The sequence below is a fragment of the Podarcis liolepis genome (genome assembly GCF_965112155.1).
Source record: "Podarcis liolepis genome assembly, chromosome: 13".
In the NCBI taxonomy this organism is placed as follows: domain Eukaryota; kingdom Metazoa; phylum Chordata; class Lepidosauria; order Squamata; family Lacertidae; genus Podarcis; species Podarcis liolepis.
Window position 1 is genome coordinate 31,091,393 of NC_139573.1, and position 12,997 is coordinate 31,104,389.

At 44.6% G+C, this 12,997-nt stretch overlaps 1 protein-coding gene across 1 annotated transcript; it reads left to right on the forward strand.

The window, feature by feature from the left end:
* Nucleotides 1-6,964: 6,964 nt before the first annotated feature.
* EIF1 (eukaryotic translation initiation factor 1) lies at nt 6,965-10,169 on the forward strand. Its single transcript, XM_083470383.1, has 4 exons — nt 6,965-7,480; nt 8,742-8,905; nt 9,087-9,188; nt 9,460-10,169. The coding sequence occupies exons 1-4, from the start codon at nt 7,450-7,452 to the stop codon at nt 9,502-9,504; spliced, it is 342 nt and encodes a 113-aa protein (XP_083326509.1). The 5' UTR covers nt 6,965-7,449; the 3' UTR covers nt 9,505-10,169.
* The last annotated feature ends 2,828 nt before the right edge of the window (nt 10,170-12,997 follow it).

Consider the following 12,997-nt stretch of genomic DNA (forward strand, 5'->3'; position numbering starts at 1 on the left):
ACAAAGTGGTTCTGTATGAGATGGCAGATGGGTGTGTGGTAGTGAGGAAAAGGCAAAGGTGAGAGTTGAGCGGGACCTAGAAGTAAAGCAGCAAGCTGGAGAGAGCGTCAGAGCAACGTTTGAGAGCCATGTTGATTTCTGTTTGAATCCAAGGCTGCAAGGATGGGAGAAACAAGACCCTTTGGGGGTGCTGATGCTGTGAACCCCTCCATTGCAGCCTCAGGTTGTATATATGTGTAAATAAACCATATATCATAAAGACTCCACAGTCTCCGCTGTGCCTCATTTCCAAGAGGAAACACGAACCCTGGGTAAGCACCTGGAATCTTGCGTCGCTCAGTGATTGGGGCTGAGCCCCTCAATAACAATAATAATTGCATTTATATCTCACCATTTTCTCCGAGGAACTCATGGCAGCATACACAGTTCCTTTACCTCCCCATTTTATCCTCACAACAACCATGTGAGGAAGGTTCAACTCTTACAAATATGGAAGGTCGGAAAAAAGAAAGCCTTCTTTTTGTTGATGAGGATCTTGGAGTTTGTTTGTCTCAGATTAGACCCTGTGTAAGTGAGATTACCCACCAAAAGCAAGCTCACACCTCCCAACCAGTCTGTATACATACTTATGGTGGGTATGTAAGAGATGTGTATATTTTGGGAATGATTCGTGTTCTTGTGTAGCTGCATTGTTTTATACTTTCTGGCTGTCTCATGGTCCTATTATAAGGCAGTTGTGTTCTATGTTATAAATCAAGCACTGCTAGGAATTGTTTCTTTCTGTTTATTGTATTTCTTATCAACAAAAAAATTGTTGTGCCACAAACCAATTTTTATTCTGAAAAAGTGGCCCAGAGGAAAAAAGAAGCACCGTAATCTGACTGAATGTGAACTCCTGTACAAAGATAAGATTCACACCTGTTGCTGCTTCGCTGTTGCCTCTGGCCCCATCCAATATTGGCATTTCCCATGAGTGAATGCCCCCCTTAGGCAGGTAAAGGTTCTCTACTCTTACTGGATGGCCACAACCAACTTGGCGTGAAGTGGGCCAAGCTTGCCCTCACCGCCAGAGAAACAAAGGGCATAGTCGGGCACAGATTGAAATCAGTGAGCTTTCTGCCACCAAGGGCAATGGAGCAAGCATTGCCAACCACCAACCCGCCCAACTTCTCTCTTTTTTTTTATAATAATTTTTATTACATTTTTTCCAGTTACACATACAACAGAAAAAAGAAAAAACATAGAAAATAGAAAAGAAGAAAAAACAGAAAATCCAGACCATTTCAACAACTTTTTTCAAATTTCTATCGGACTTCCCCACATCTCCCGCCCAATGCATTCTTAACAATAAAAATTATCAGCAAGTTATACCCTTGTTTCATGTGTTTCTTTGTACTTTCAATTGCAATTTAAGTTTAAATCCCTTATTCTCCATTTACTCTAAAAATATAGCATATTATTGTTTTTACACATTTAAACTTTGGTTCTTTCATAAATATTATCCAATTTCTTATATAATCCACTCTCATTGCTGGGGCTAACCTTCCAAGTCATACGGCATCTCAAAGTTCATATAACTTATAATACTTTTGCAAATAGTCCTTAAATTTTTTCCAGTCCTCTTCCATTGCTTCTTCTCCCAGATCTCGGATCCTGGCAGTCATCTCAGCTAGTTCCATGTAGTTCATCAGTTGCGTCTGCCAGTCCTCCAGTGTGGGCAAATCTTGAGTCTTCCAATGCTTGGCGATAAGAATCCTTGCTGCTGTGGTGGCATACATGAACCCGCCCAACTTCTCAAGGCTAAGGCCATGGGATGAAATAATGTATGTTGACTTCCAGGACCGGCTCAGCCAAGTGTTGCAACCCTGAACTCATCCTTCGGACCTGACAGCAATCATCTCTAGCTTATTTCTGCAAGATATTCCACCACCACCCCTAAAAATTGTGGTGATTGCGAATGGAGGAAGTTCAGAGAAGAAAATCTGGTCGGAAGGAATGTTTTGCCTAAAGGCAGTTCTGGAAAGGTGGACAAGACACAACAGGGGCGAGCTGCCTTTGAAGGTCGTTCCAGGATATTCCCTCTCCAGCCTCCTTTGTGGTTTGCAAACTGTGGGGCGGGCCCTGGCAGGCCATGACGCAACGTTCCAGGGAAAAATAGGATACCTCTCTTCCTGCCTCATTGGCCAAGACAGGAGAGCCATCGGGGATGCACAGCTCCGCTTCTTCTTCTTCTCATTGCCCCAGCGTAGGGTTACTGCTCCACAGATCCTTTTACACAGCCATGGGCTGCATGAGCAAAGATCACACAAGGACGTATGGAACAGCTTATTGGGGTGAACTCGGGGGCCCAATAAGCTGTATAGGAGGAGGGGCGGCAAATTCAAAGTATTTGAAACAGATTGCTGTATCTCACACTCACCCTTCTTTCCCTCCCTGCATTAGGTTTAATTTGAAGCCAGGCTCATCAGGGTATAGATCGAAAACCTTGTTTCCAGAATACAACATATGCCACATTTTTCCTTCTATAAGACGCACTTTTTCCCTCCTAAAAAGTAAGGGGAAATGTGTGTGCGTCTTATGAAGTGAATGCAGGCTGCACAGCTATCGCTGAAGCCAGGAGAGCAAGAGGGATCAGTGCACACTGATCCCTCTTGCTCTCTTGGCTTCAGGGATAGCCATACAAAGCCTCTTGAGCGCAGCCGGAGCGCTCCTCCCTCTTCGCTCAAGAGGCTTTGTGTTGCTTTCTTGTTTCTTGATTTCCTCCTCTAAAAACTAGGTGTGTCTTATGGTCGGGTGCGTCTTATAGAGCAAAAAATACGGTAATGATTCAGGGATGGGGAACCAAATGCTCCCCTCCAGGCTTCTCTATCTGGCTCTTTCGACTCCCCACAGGCAACACCCCTCCTCTTCTACACATCTCCGCTTTGCAGCCTCTCTGGTAGCTTATTTGCATGGCTGTACCCTTGACAAGTAGTCTAGTACCGTTTTTTGTTAAAGCTGCCATTCAAAGGGTGAACCCAAATTTTGTTATCGTCAGACACATTTCTTCCTGCCTTCCCTGCACATGGGAAATCTCTAACTCATGCAATGTATGCACTGAGAAATGGAACACGTTTTGCACGGGGGTTGTGCACATGCACGCAAAAATGTCTATACCTGTACCACCCCCTTGGAACTGCCCCCGCATGGCTAACCTTGCCTTGCTTACCAGTCTCTAGAAGGCTCTGTTTGAGTCCCCACAAAACCTCACAAGAGCCTGCCAGGGCCTGGTAAGCAACTCTGAAAGTTTAAAAGCTATTTCCACACTGGGGAAACTCAGAGCAAAGGGAGCCTTTAAGATCTCTGCCTTGTGGGCAATTAACTTGTGGAATTTCAACCAGCCAGCTTTCAAGTACGCGAGCTTGAGGTCGTACAAATTAATCACATGTAAGGTGCAATCATAATGCGTGGAGAATACCAAACATTTGGGAAGGTTGAACCCACAAGCGTGTATACGCTTGCAACACACGAGTTGATCCAATGCGAAGCATCACTTCCCCTTTTGCATAAAATAATCAGATCAGACACTGGGGATGAAAACAGGCACCAGGCATTTAAACCATGACAAAGAGAAAGAGTTAATCCATTCTTAAGCTTTCACCTGCATTGACTGACTGAGCTACATTCCTCTGTGGAATGGCTTATAGACAATCTGGTGCAAGGTCATCCAATGGAGTCTATGTTTGAGAGCCTGTTTATGTGCTCTGCACCGCACAGAAAATACAAATCAGGTTTGGGCAGGTATGTTCTGGTTCCAGCCGGGGAGTCGTAGTCATAGGAAAATAACATCCAGATGTTTCTCTGCATTGCTTTACTATAGGGGTCAAACACCTAGGAGCCCCAGGGTCAAAACCAATTCAAGGAAGATCTGGCAACTGGCTATAGAAAGCAGGTTATGCCGTTATAAGGTTCAAGTAGCTTCCAGCCTAATAGCAGGTGAAAAAGAAGAGTGAACATCCCAGTTAAGCAGCAGGAAACATGAACAGACCCTCCAAGTGTCCCTATTTTCCAGGGACTGTCCCAGACTTACAGAAGCCATCCCAGTTTCTGGTTTGGTTCCAGGATGTCCCAATTTTCTTATTTTCATTGGAGAAATGTTGGAGGGTATGGCAGGATGTCCATGTTTTCATTGGAGTAATGTTGGAGGGCATGGAGTTATGCGACCTCTGAGCCAAGAAGATAAGTAACTATACTAAGAAGACATCTGAAGGCAGCCCTGTATAGTCAAGTTTTTAAATATTTAATGTTTTATTGTGTTTTTAAATATGTTGGAAGCCGCCCCAGAGTGGCTGGGGCAACCCAGTCAGAAGGGTGAGGTATAAATATTAGTATTAGCATTAATATTAGTATTCGTATTGAACAGGACATCCCTATTTTCATCAGAGAAATGTTGAAGCATATGCATGAAGCTCCAGGAGTATTATTATTATTATTATTATTACCCACCTTAACCAACAGGTGCCAGATGGTTACCACAAGAAAAACATTAAAACGTGTTACATTCACAATAATAGGGTGAGTTCTGAAAACACCTATCTCAGGTGCCAAAGAGGTGTGTCTTCAGCATTCGTCAAAAGCCGCACACTATCGTGAGCACCTTGAATGCGGCCTGGAAACTAACCAGCAGCCAATGCAGCTGTTTTGGAACAAGGATTATTATGAGTTCTAAAGCCAATAATCTGGCTGTTGCATTTTGGACAAGCTGAAGTTTCTGGGTCATCTTCAAGGGCAGCCCCAGGTCTGAGCACCCTACAATAATCCAGTCTGGAAGTTACCAGAACATGGAGTGCCGTGTCCCAAGTCAAGGACGATGGAGGCGAGGGAGTTGCAAATGAAGAGGAGGAATTCACAGAGGAAAGAATGGGGTGCATGCTGCCCCATTAACTGGTTCATTTCAGTAGTTTGGACAAACTGGACATCTGCAGTATTTTGGAAATCTGAAATATGTGCAATGTGAAAGAGAGGCCCTGGTGGCAACAGCTCATGCAGAGGCAGAGAGCCAGCTCTGTGGCATTTTCTTCCCCGAGTAGGGGGAGATGTCCAGTCATCAAAGCTCCCACACATGCATGCACACTGCAGCAGCGGGGGAAAACAGGAAACCATACGTTTGGGGCCTCACATGAATTCCAGACGGTCTGGAATTTGTTCTGAAGTTACTGCTCAGAAACTCACAAAATTCACTGCCAAGTCCAGGCATTTCTGCAGTATTCATGTTGCATCATTCTCCCAGCTAATTAATTGCTGACTAAGGAGGTCTATTATTTTATAGAGGAGCCTACACATAAAAGGTTTTTTTGTCTTTGTTTTGCTTGTCTCTCCTGAGAAACTGAGACAACAAAATCCCGAGTATCGCCTCAGCTGAGGTACGGTAGATCTGGCTTTCAAAATGTTTGACCTAAGGATAAAACTTTTATTGGCTTAATACGCACAGACAGCACAAATCACCAAGATAACTGACTGGATTAAAAGGACGAAGGAACAGGATTAGGTGTTTCTATTTCTGAATTGCATTGAGAAGGCCCCACTGTCATTATGGATTTATTATCATTCAAACCATAATAATCCATAATGAATTGAAAAAAATGTTTAAAAGTTCTCTCCCCCCCCCCAAAAAGAGTCCTTTTTGTTGGGGATAATTCAGATGGAAATTCCCAGGTGTCAAAAAATGTTATTTATGTATGCCACTACTGCGGCCCATGTTTTCTTAGCCCCAAAATGGAAAACGAGAAAGGACCCAACTAAAGAAGAATGGCGACTTAAACTGACAGATTATGTGCAACTCACGGAGTTAACATATAGAATAAGAAAACAAGAAGAACATCCGTTTAGAGAAGATTGGAAAATGTTTATTGAATATATGGGGGGAATTGTGTGCACTTGAAAAGGTTGGCAGCATTAAGATAAATTCAACAGTGTAAATAAGTTTTGATGGATGTAATAATGGAATACTGAATGGTTTATTTTATGTAAAATATGCAGGGATTTATGATATGCAAAATGAACTATGGAAAGCGAAGAAGGGAAGTCACTGATATTTTAAGGATGTTTAAATGAGTATTCTAAATTGTAAAACAGGAAATTTAATAACCATTATATATATATAAAAAAAGAGAAGGCCCCTCTGCCCAACTCTGAAGAGGGATAAAAAAGGGCTGCTGCTCATCTGGAGTTCTGTCTGCCATAGATGATGATTAAACTACCACAAAATGTTAGATGCTAGGGTCCAAAGACACTGAACCAGAGCTGAAGCTCAGACAGAGCTGCCACCATTTGTTGTCCTTCTCCACAGCACTGACCCTGCTTCACTTGTCAAGTTTCTGCCTGTTGTGCAGCCCTTGTAAGGACAGGAAAAGGTAATCAATGAACTGGGTCACATTTATTTGGAGAAATTGGCTGTTGTTTTGTTTTGTTTTATAATTTAAGACATACCAATCTAAATCTTGCGACGGGTCAATTGAAATGGGGCGCTATTCGCCTCAGCCCCAATGAAACCAGGCTTGGTTTGATGTAGCTACTGAACCCCGTGGATGACTTAAAATATTGTTTTCCTGCGTAGCAGAACGTGATCTTTTCAACGAAAAAGGGGGCGCCTCTGGGCACGTACAGAGTGCACTTCCTACTACCAAGGAATAGGCTTCCCTCAGAGAGACTTCACATTTCAGGACCCTAAAATGCTCTTTATTTTTTTCTTTTAAAAAATGATGACACTGGAGATGATCATGACAACCAAACGCAAATAAAAAGCAAACAAAGCACACACAAACTCACACCCTGGGGGGAAAAAAATGCCTCACGCAACAACGCGCATGCGCCAAACATTCGTTTCTCTCCGCCTCCCCTACTTTTTCCCTTCCCGCCTGCCTTTCCCCTCTCCCCTTAGAAAGTGCGCAGCGCCCCCTCCCCGCGCTACGTTCTTTGTCGTCCAATCCCCCTCAAGCCCTAGCGCGCGACGACGTCACAAGGGGGGGAAAATCCAGTCGTGTCCAGTTTCCCGTCGCCTCCCTCTATCCACTGCGCAAGCGTGCTGGGGCTGCACAAATACGCGGCTACGGGCGGGGCAGGGGTGGAGAAGGAGGACAGGGCCTGAGCGTGACGGCCGCACAGCCGCAGCCTTGATTCCTCCCATCCCCCTCCAGCGGGGTTGTGCGTTTAGTCCCCCCCCTCTTCTCACAACACACCCCGTTCCCCTTTCTAGCCAATCCCTTCCCTCGCCTCCCGGTGCGCGCTGACGTCACAAAAGCCTACCCACTATATAAACGGCCGGCCGTGTGGCCCCGCCCTTCCTGCTGCCTTTTCCTTTTTTTGGTGCCCCCTCGCAGAGGTTGAAGAGCCGTTTACTTCGTCGCGTCCGCCTTTCGCCGTCGCTGCAGTTGCCTTCGACCCGGGAAAAAGCGAAGCGAAGCGCGTCGTATGTCCGCTATCCAGAACCTCCACTCCTTCGGTGAGGACACCGGCCGGAGGGGGGGGGGCAAATAGGCAGGAAGCCTCAGGTTTCTGTGGGGCGGGCAGAAGGGGGGGGGGTCAAAAACGAGCCTGAGGGGAAACCGTTGGGGGGGGGTGTCGTCGGTTGGTCCTTAAGCGAGGGAAGGCCTCGGAGGAGGCGAACAGGCCTCTAATGTCGGGACAAAGGGCGAGGCCCGAGCGGGGCCGGAACTAGGGCGAGAGAGAAGAGACTGACTAGAAACTGCGGGTGAGGGAGGGGGCATTTTTCGAAAAGGGACGGGGGGGCGAAGAGTCTGGGGGCGGAGCCATGGCTGCGGTAGAGGGGGCGGAGCCTGTTTCCGCGTGGGGAGGGTGGACAATGGGGGAGAGGGGGGTAAATGGGGAGGAGCCGCTTGACCGCGGTGTTGCTGGGGGGGGGTTGTGGGGCGGAGAGATGCGTAATGGAGGATAAAGAACTTAGATCGAGGTTGGCATGAAGCCAGAATAATGGGGGGGGGGCGAAATACTTTTCGATAGGGTGGAAAGCGGGGCGGGGGTCGCATATCCTTAGCCTGAGTTGCGGGGGCTTTTGGGGTATTGGAAGCGATGGGGGGAGGGAAGTGCCTTTGGTAGGAATTGGGGGGGGCTTAGCGCAAGTAATGGGTTTTTTCTAGTGGGGAGGGGTGTTTTTCTGTTAAGAGGATTGATCGGCCACGGGGGCTGCGGCAAAAGCAGATTTGGGGGGGGGGGTCAGTATGCTTGTTTCTATGTGTCTCGGTGAGGCCCCGGGATGTGGCGTTTGCTGAGCAGCCTCTGCCATCTTCCCTTCTCTCTCTACCCCCCCCCCTTCACTGACGCAGTTGCTAATTCTTGGCGGTTGCGTCAGCCGGAGACGAGGGAGGGGCTTCGGGACAGGGAGAGGCGGCTCGACGGGTGTCACGTGGCCCGAGAGGAAAGGGCCTGTTTTCAGGGCCTGCAAGAGGAAGAGAGCAAAGTACTGTGTAACCGGGTGACAAGGAAGAGGCCCGCATCAGTGGCGGAGTAACACTGTGGCTCTCATGCAAACTCCTTTCCTTGTGGCTGAGCAGTTCATCGATGGCACTTTGTTTGGTGCATAGTTCATAGCTCTTGGGCTTTCGAACAAGAATATGAAGTGTTGTGGATGATGTTGAGAAGGAGGCATTTTAAGCTTACCCAGCAACAAAAATAAGCACCTTTGCGTTTTTAGCAAGGGTGTCATGTCCTTTGTGTAGCTTTTAACACTTTATTTCTCTTTCCAGACCCCTTTGCTGATGCAAGTAAGGGTGATGACTTACTTCCTGCTGGGACTGAGGACTACATCCATATAAGGATCCAGCAGAGAAACGGCAGAAAAACCCTCACCACAGTCCAGGGCATCGCCGATGATTATGATAAAAAGAAACTGGTGAAAGCCTTCAAGAAGGTGAGTAGGAGAAGCTTCGATGTTTCCCAGAGAGAACTTGGAGGTGTGTCAAAAGAGGCTTGTGCTTTGGTTGATAGGCTATCTGTTTCTTGGACATCTCAGTGTATATTGTGGCAAAGCTCCCCCCCCCAAATAAAATGCTCTGAGATTTATATTTAATACGTGATTTTTATGTCTGTAGAAATTTGCCTGCAATGGTACTGTGATTGAGCACCCAGAGTATGGAGAGGTGATTCAGCTTCAAGGGGACCAGCGGAAGAACATATGTCAGTTCCTCGTTGAGGTGAGCATTTCAAGGGAGTCCTTAAAGCTCCTGTTTGGCTTATTGCTTCTGTTCTTGCATTTTAAGATTGGCATAGGGTTGAATAGGTTTATGATGGATCGCAGCAACTGAATTAAGACAATCACACAGCCTGTAAAGTAACTGGATTTAGCTTGTGTTGGTGTGTGTGGTGGGTATCGAGCTGGTGAGTTTTTAAAGACACCCTATTGTACAGACTGCATTCATGAGTTGGTGTTTGAAGCCACAATCACCTCTCTCTTTCTTTCTGCAGATTGGACTGGCTAAAGACGACCAGCTGAAAGTCCATGGGTTTTAAGTGCCTGTGGCTCGCCAAAGTCTCAAGGGGGCAGACTTCCCTGAGATGAGAAATTCCTTGTGTCCCGCATCACTAGTTTAAAAACAAGCCAGCTTGCATAATGTAATCGCATCAGGTTCCCCTTAGTCTGGACTAGTGTAACTCAGCAATGTAATAAACTGACAAGAGCCCACGTTGTGTCGTCTTGCTGTTCCTCATTTAAACCAGGCCCAGTTATGGTGTAAAGCCAGAAGCTTATTCTACACAAGACACTTCTGATAAGAGGCCATGAATGTTTTGGCTGTGTTGGGGACTTTCTAAAAAACTTTCAGGCCACTATGTCATAGAAATTGAGGCTAATAACTAGAGGTGCTTGTCTGGAACGAACTGTGACACTTAAGTGGCAGAGTGCAGAGCTGGGGTCTGAATTGCCTTTGTACATCTGAAGGAATCTTCCTTCAAAGGTATTGGGGGATGTGGAAACAAGTCCCCATTCCCAGACCAATCAATAGCAAACTCAATCTGTGGCTTAAAGTTAAGGGAGCAGTTTTAAAATAGGTTTGTCATTGTGGAGTGCTGCTTTTAACAACTAATGACCCTGTGAAGCAACAGCTTTCTTGGTTCAAGTCCTGATGTTCTGTGAAATGTATTTAAACACTTATTTAAATAAAAATGATTTTCAGAAACCGTTTCCTTGTCATTTCAATACCCTGCTAAAGGATACACCTATAGGTTTTTTTGTCAGCTGAAGTCGCAGTTCACAAACTACATTTGATCTGTTCCACTCTGGCCTAAAGTTGTAGGCATCTCCAGAGGAAGGTGATGTTCTGACTATAAACAGACTTTTAAGCACTGTCCAAAGTAGAGGTTCAGGAGATAAATTCTGAGTTTAGGTGGAAGGGGCAGGAAGAGTACAAAGCAACACCATGCCCTGGTATCCCCAACATAATTGGCCTGCTGACCTTGGAGTTGCATCACAATGCTGAGGGATGATCACTGTAGTATACTGCATCATTATATTGGTTAGGCCGTTTGTGTAGCAGTGTACTTGGGAATGTTTGTGTTAATGCAGCCTAAAGAGACTGAGGGCTGAGAGTTATTTTAAATGAGTACCAAAGTTTAGTGAGCTTAATATGTAAAGTGCTTCAGTTGGGCTTTACAGATAGGAAGTTCTGCTTGTGCCATTGGTAAAAGATAGGTAGGGTGACGAAGCTCATGGGTGCATTCCTGCAATAGTAATAACAAGGATAGCTAGAGGTGGTCCTGATACACTAAGAAAACTAAAGAGATCTGGCCCAGGGTAGTGCTTGTAGATTCCGCTAAGGGGTCAGTTTCCACACAAACACTTAAATTCTTTCAAGTTTAGGCATTTTGAGCTACACATGGAATTTTTCTTTTTGGGGTGTGACAAAAGTCCTTACAACAAAGGGGCCTATCCCACTGTATACGTGATGGTTCTAAATCATTTGTTGGTGCCAAATGTTTCATTTAGTGGCCCAAAGGTTGCATTTATGGTGCTAAAACTTAATTCTAAATAGGGAAATGACTGAGGTCAACAATTATGTAACTAACACTTGCAGGAAGTGCCCCAGTTTTCTAGCCTATTCACTGTATTTGCAGGGAAGATAGAGCTGGGAGTATTTAAAATCTAAGCACAGTTCAAAAACTTAGTAGCTGGTATGGGGCATATATTGTGTGTATCAGGAGCTAAAATCTAGTGTGTGGACGAACGTATCTTGCAGGCTGATGGACAAAGCCAGTCTACTAGAACATAAATCAGTAACACTAATAACTTGTGCTTATTCAGGTGATGGTTATGTACAAAAATACTAAGCATGCATACACAAGTCTCGTGAATGTTAAAAAGATTATGTAAGTTTTCCTTAAGTTCCTCAAATATTTAGCCAGTATGCAATCTGAAACAGTTGGCACTGTATGTTGTGTAGCGATGGAATTGATTTTTTAAAATGGGCTGTCTCCATTCCACAGTATCTACCGTATACGCACTTGGCTTGTCAACACTTTATCCTGTGGATGTGACTTTCCACTGAGTGACTCCTTGTTAATACTTTCCTATCAATCCTTTTCTCATCTATTAAAAGTCAAGAGTCTATTAGTCTCTTTCCTTTTTTATGCGAGTGTTAAGAGAGCCAATTTGGTTCTGATACATTAGTGGCAAATAAGCTCCTGGCTATTGAGTTTGAACTTGACTGGTTGATGGAGTGGATTTCCATGCCCATTTATCAACTTGAAAAATTGTACTCTTTCAAGAGAGAAATAGTCAAGTAACGTGACGGCAAGCAGCTACTGTGTGCCCACAGTTTATTTTGCTCATGTTGATCGTTTTATATACAATGACATGTCTACATTCTAGCCATCTTACAACTGAACAAGAAAGGTAAAATGTACTGCATAAGTACTTTGCTTCCAGATAAGAGAAAATAGAAGGATCGTTTTTAGCGAAGTGGAGGCTTCCTAACACCCACTTAGTAAGCTTGTTCAGAAGTGTAGGAGTTTGTTCAATCTTGGCCGCCTTGCAATTTTCAGTGCACACTTTGGAAAGACATTAATGTGGATGTGCGCATGAAATAATTGCAGTGCCAGTGGTCAAACACAAGAGGGAACTCCTTGCTTACTGCTTGAATCGCACTGAATTCTCCTGGTTGTTGCAGGGAATTCAACTATGGCAAAGTTTCTTGGACTGCTTTCTGGGGACCACCAGTATTCCCTTGTGATCCCAAAGACCATGTTGAAAATAATGTAAGAAAAAGATGAACAGTAGAAATTTTCACTATGTAGTGAAGAGGCAAACTGCTCTTTTGAGATTTCACAGAGTAGCAAGTTGTCTGAGCAGGTGTGGGCAACAGAAACTTCAAACAAGGGAAATTAATAAAGGCAAATGAGAAGACTTGGATCATAGGAAAATAAGATAAGGAATGTTTTGAGCACCCTCTCCACATGAAGGCCATATATATATGTATACACACACACACATACACCCACCCACCATTATAGGCCGTATAGAGCAATCAAAATCCAATTGTGCTCCATATATACTTAGAGATTTTTACATCTTTCAAATTAACATAGTCATTTCTTTCTGGACTTCCTTCAGCCCGCCCGTAAATCTTCCGCAATAAAAATCGAAAATACACATTACCTATTATGTATTGCCATTTGATACTCTTATACCTCTATTTTTCTTAGACAATACCTCTTCCTCTTTTACAGTGCTTCTCTAAAGCCCCTTAACGTTATTTGACCTTCACTAAGATGTTCCAAATAGTCCGCATATTTCCCCCAGTCCTTGACGAAATTTTGGTCTCTTAGGTGTCTAATCTTACCCGTTAATCTATCCAAGTCTGAGTATTCTAATAACTTCGATCTCCACTCCTCTATTGTTGGCATTTCCTTTTTCTTCCATTTTTGAGCAAGGACTATCCTTGCTGCTGTTGTTGCATAATACATGAGTTTATGATCTTTCTTTTTGATTTCGTTCCCTAATATTCCTAAC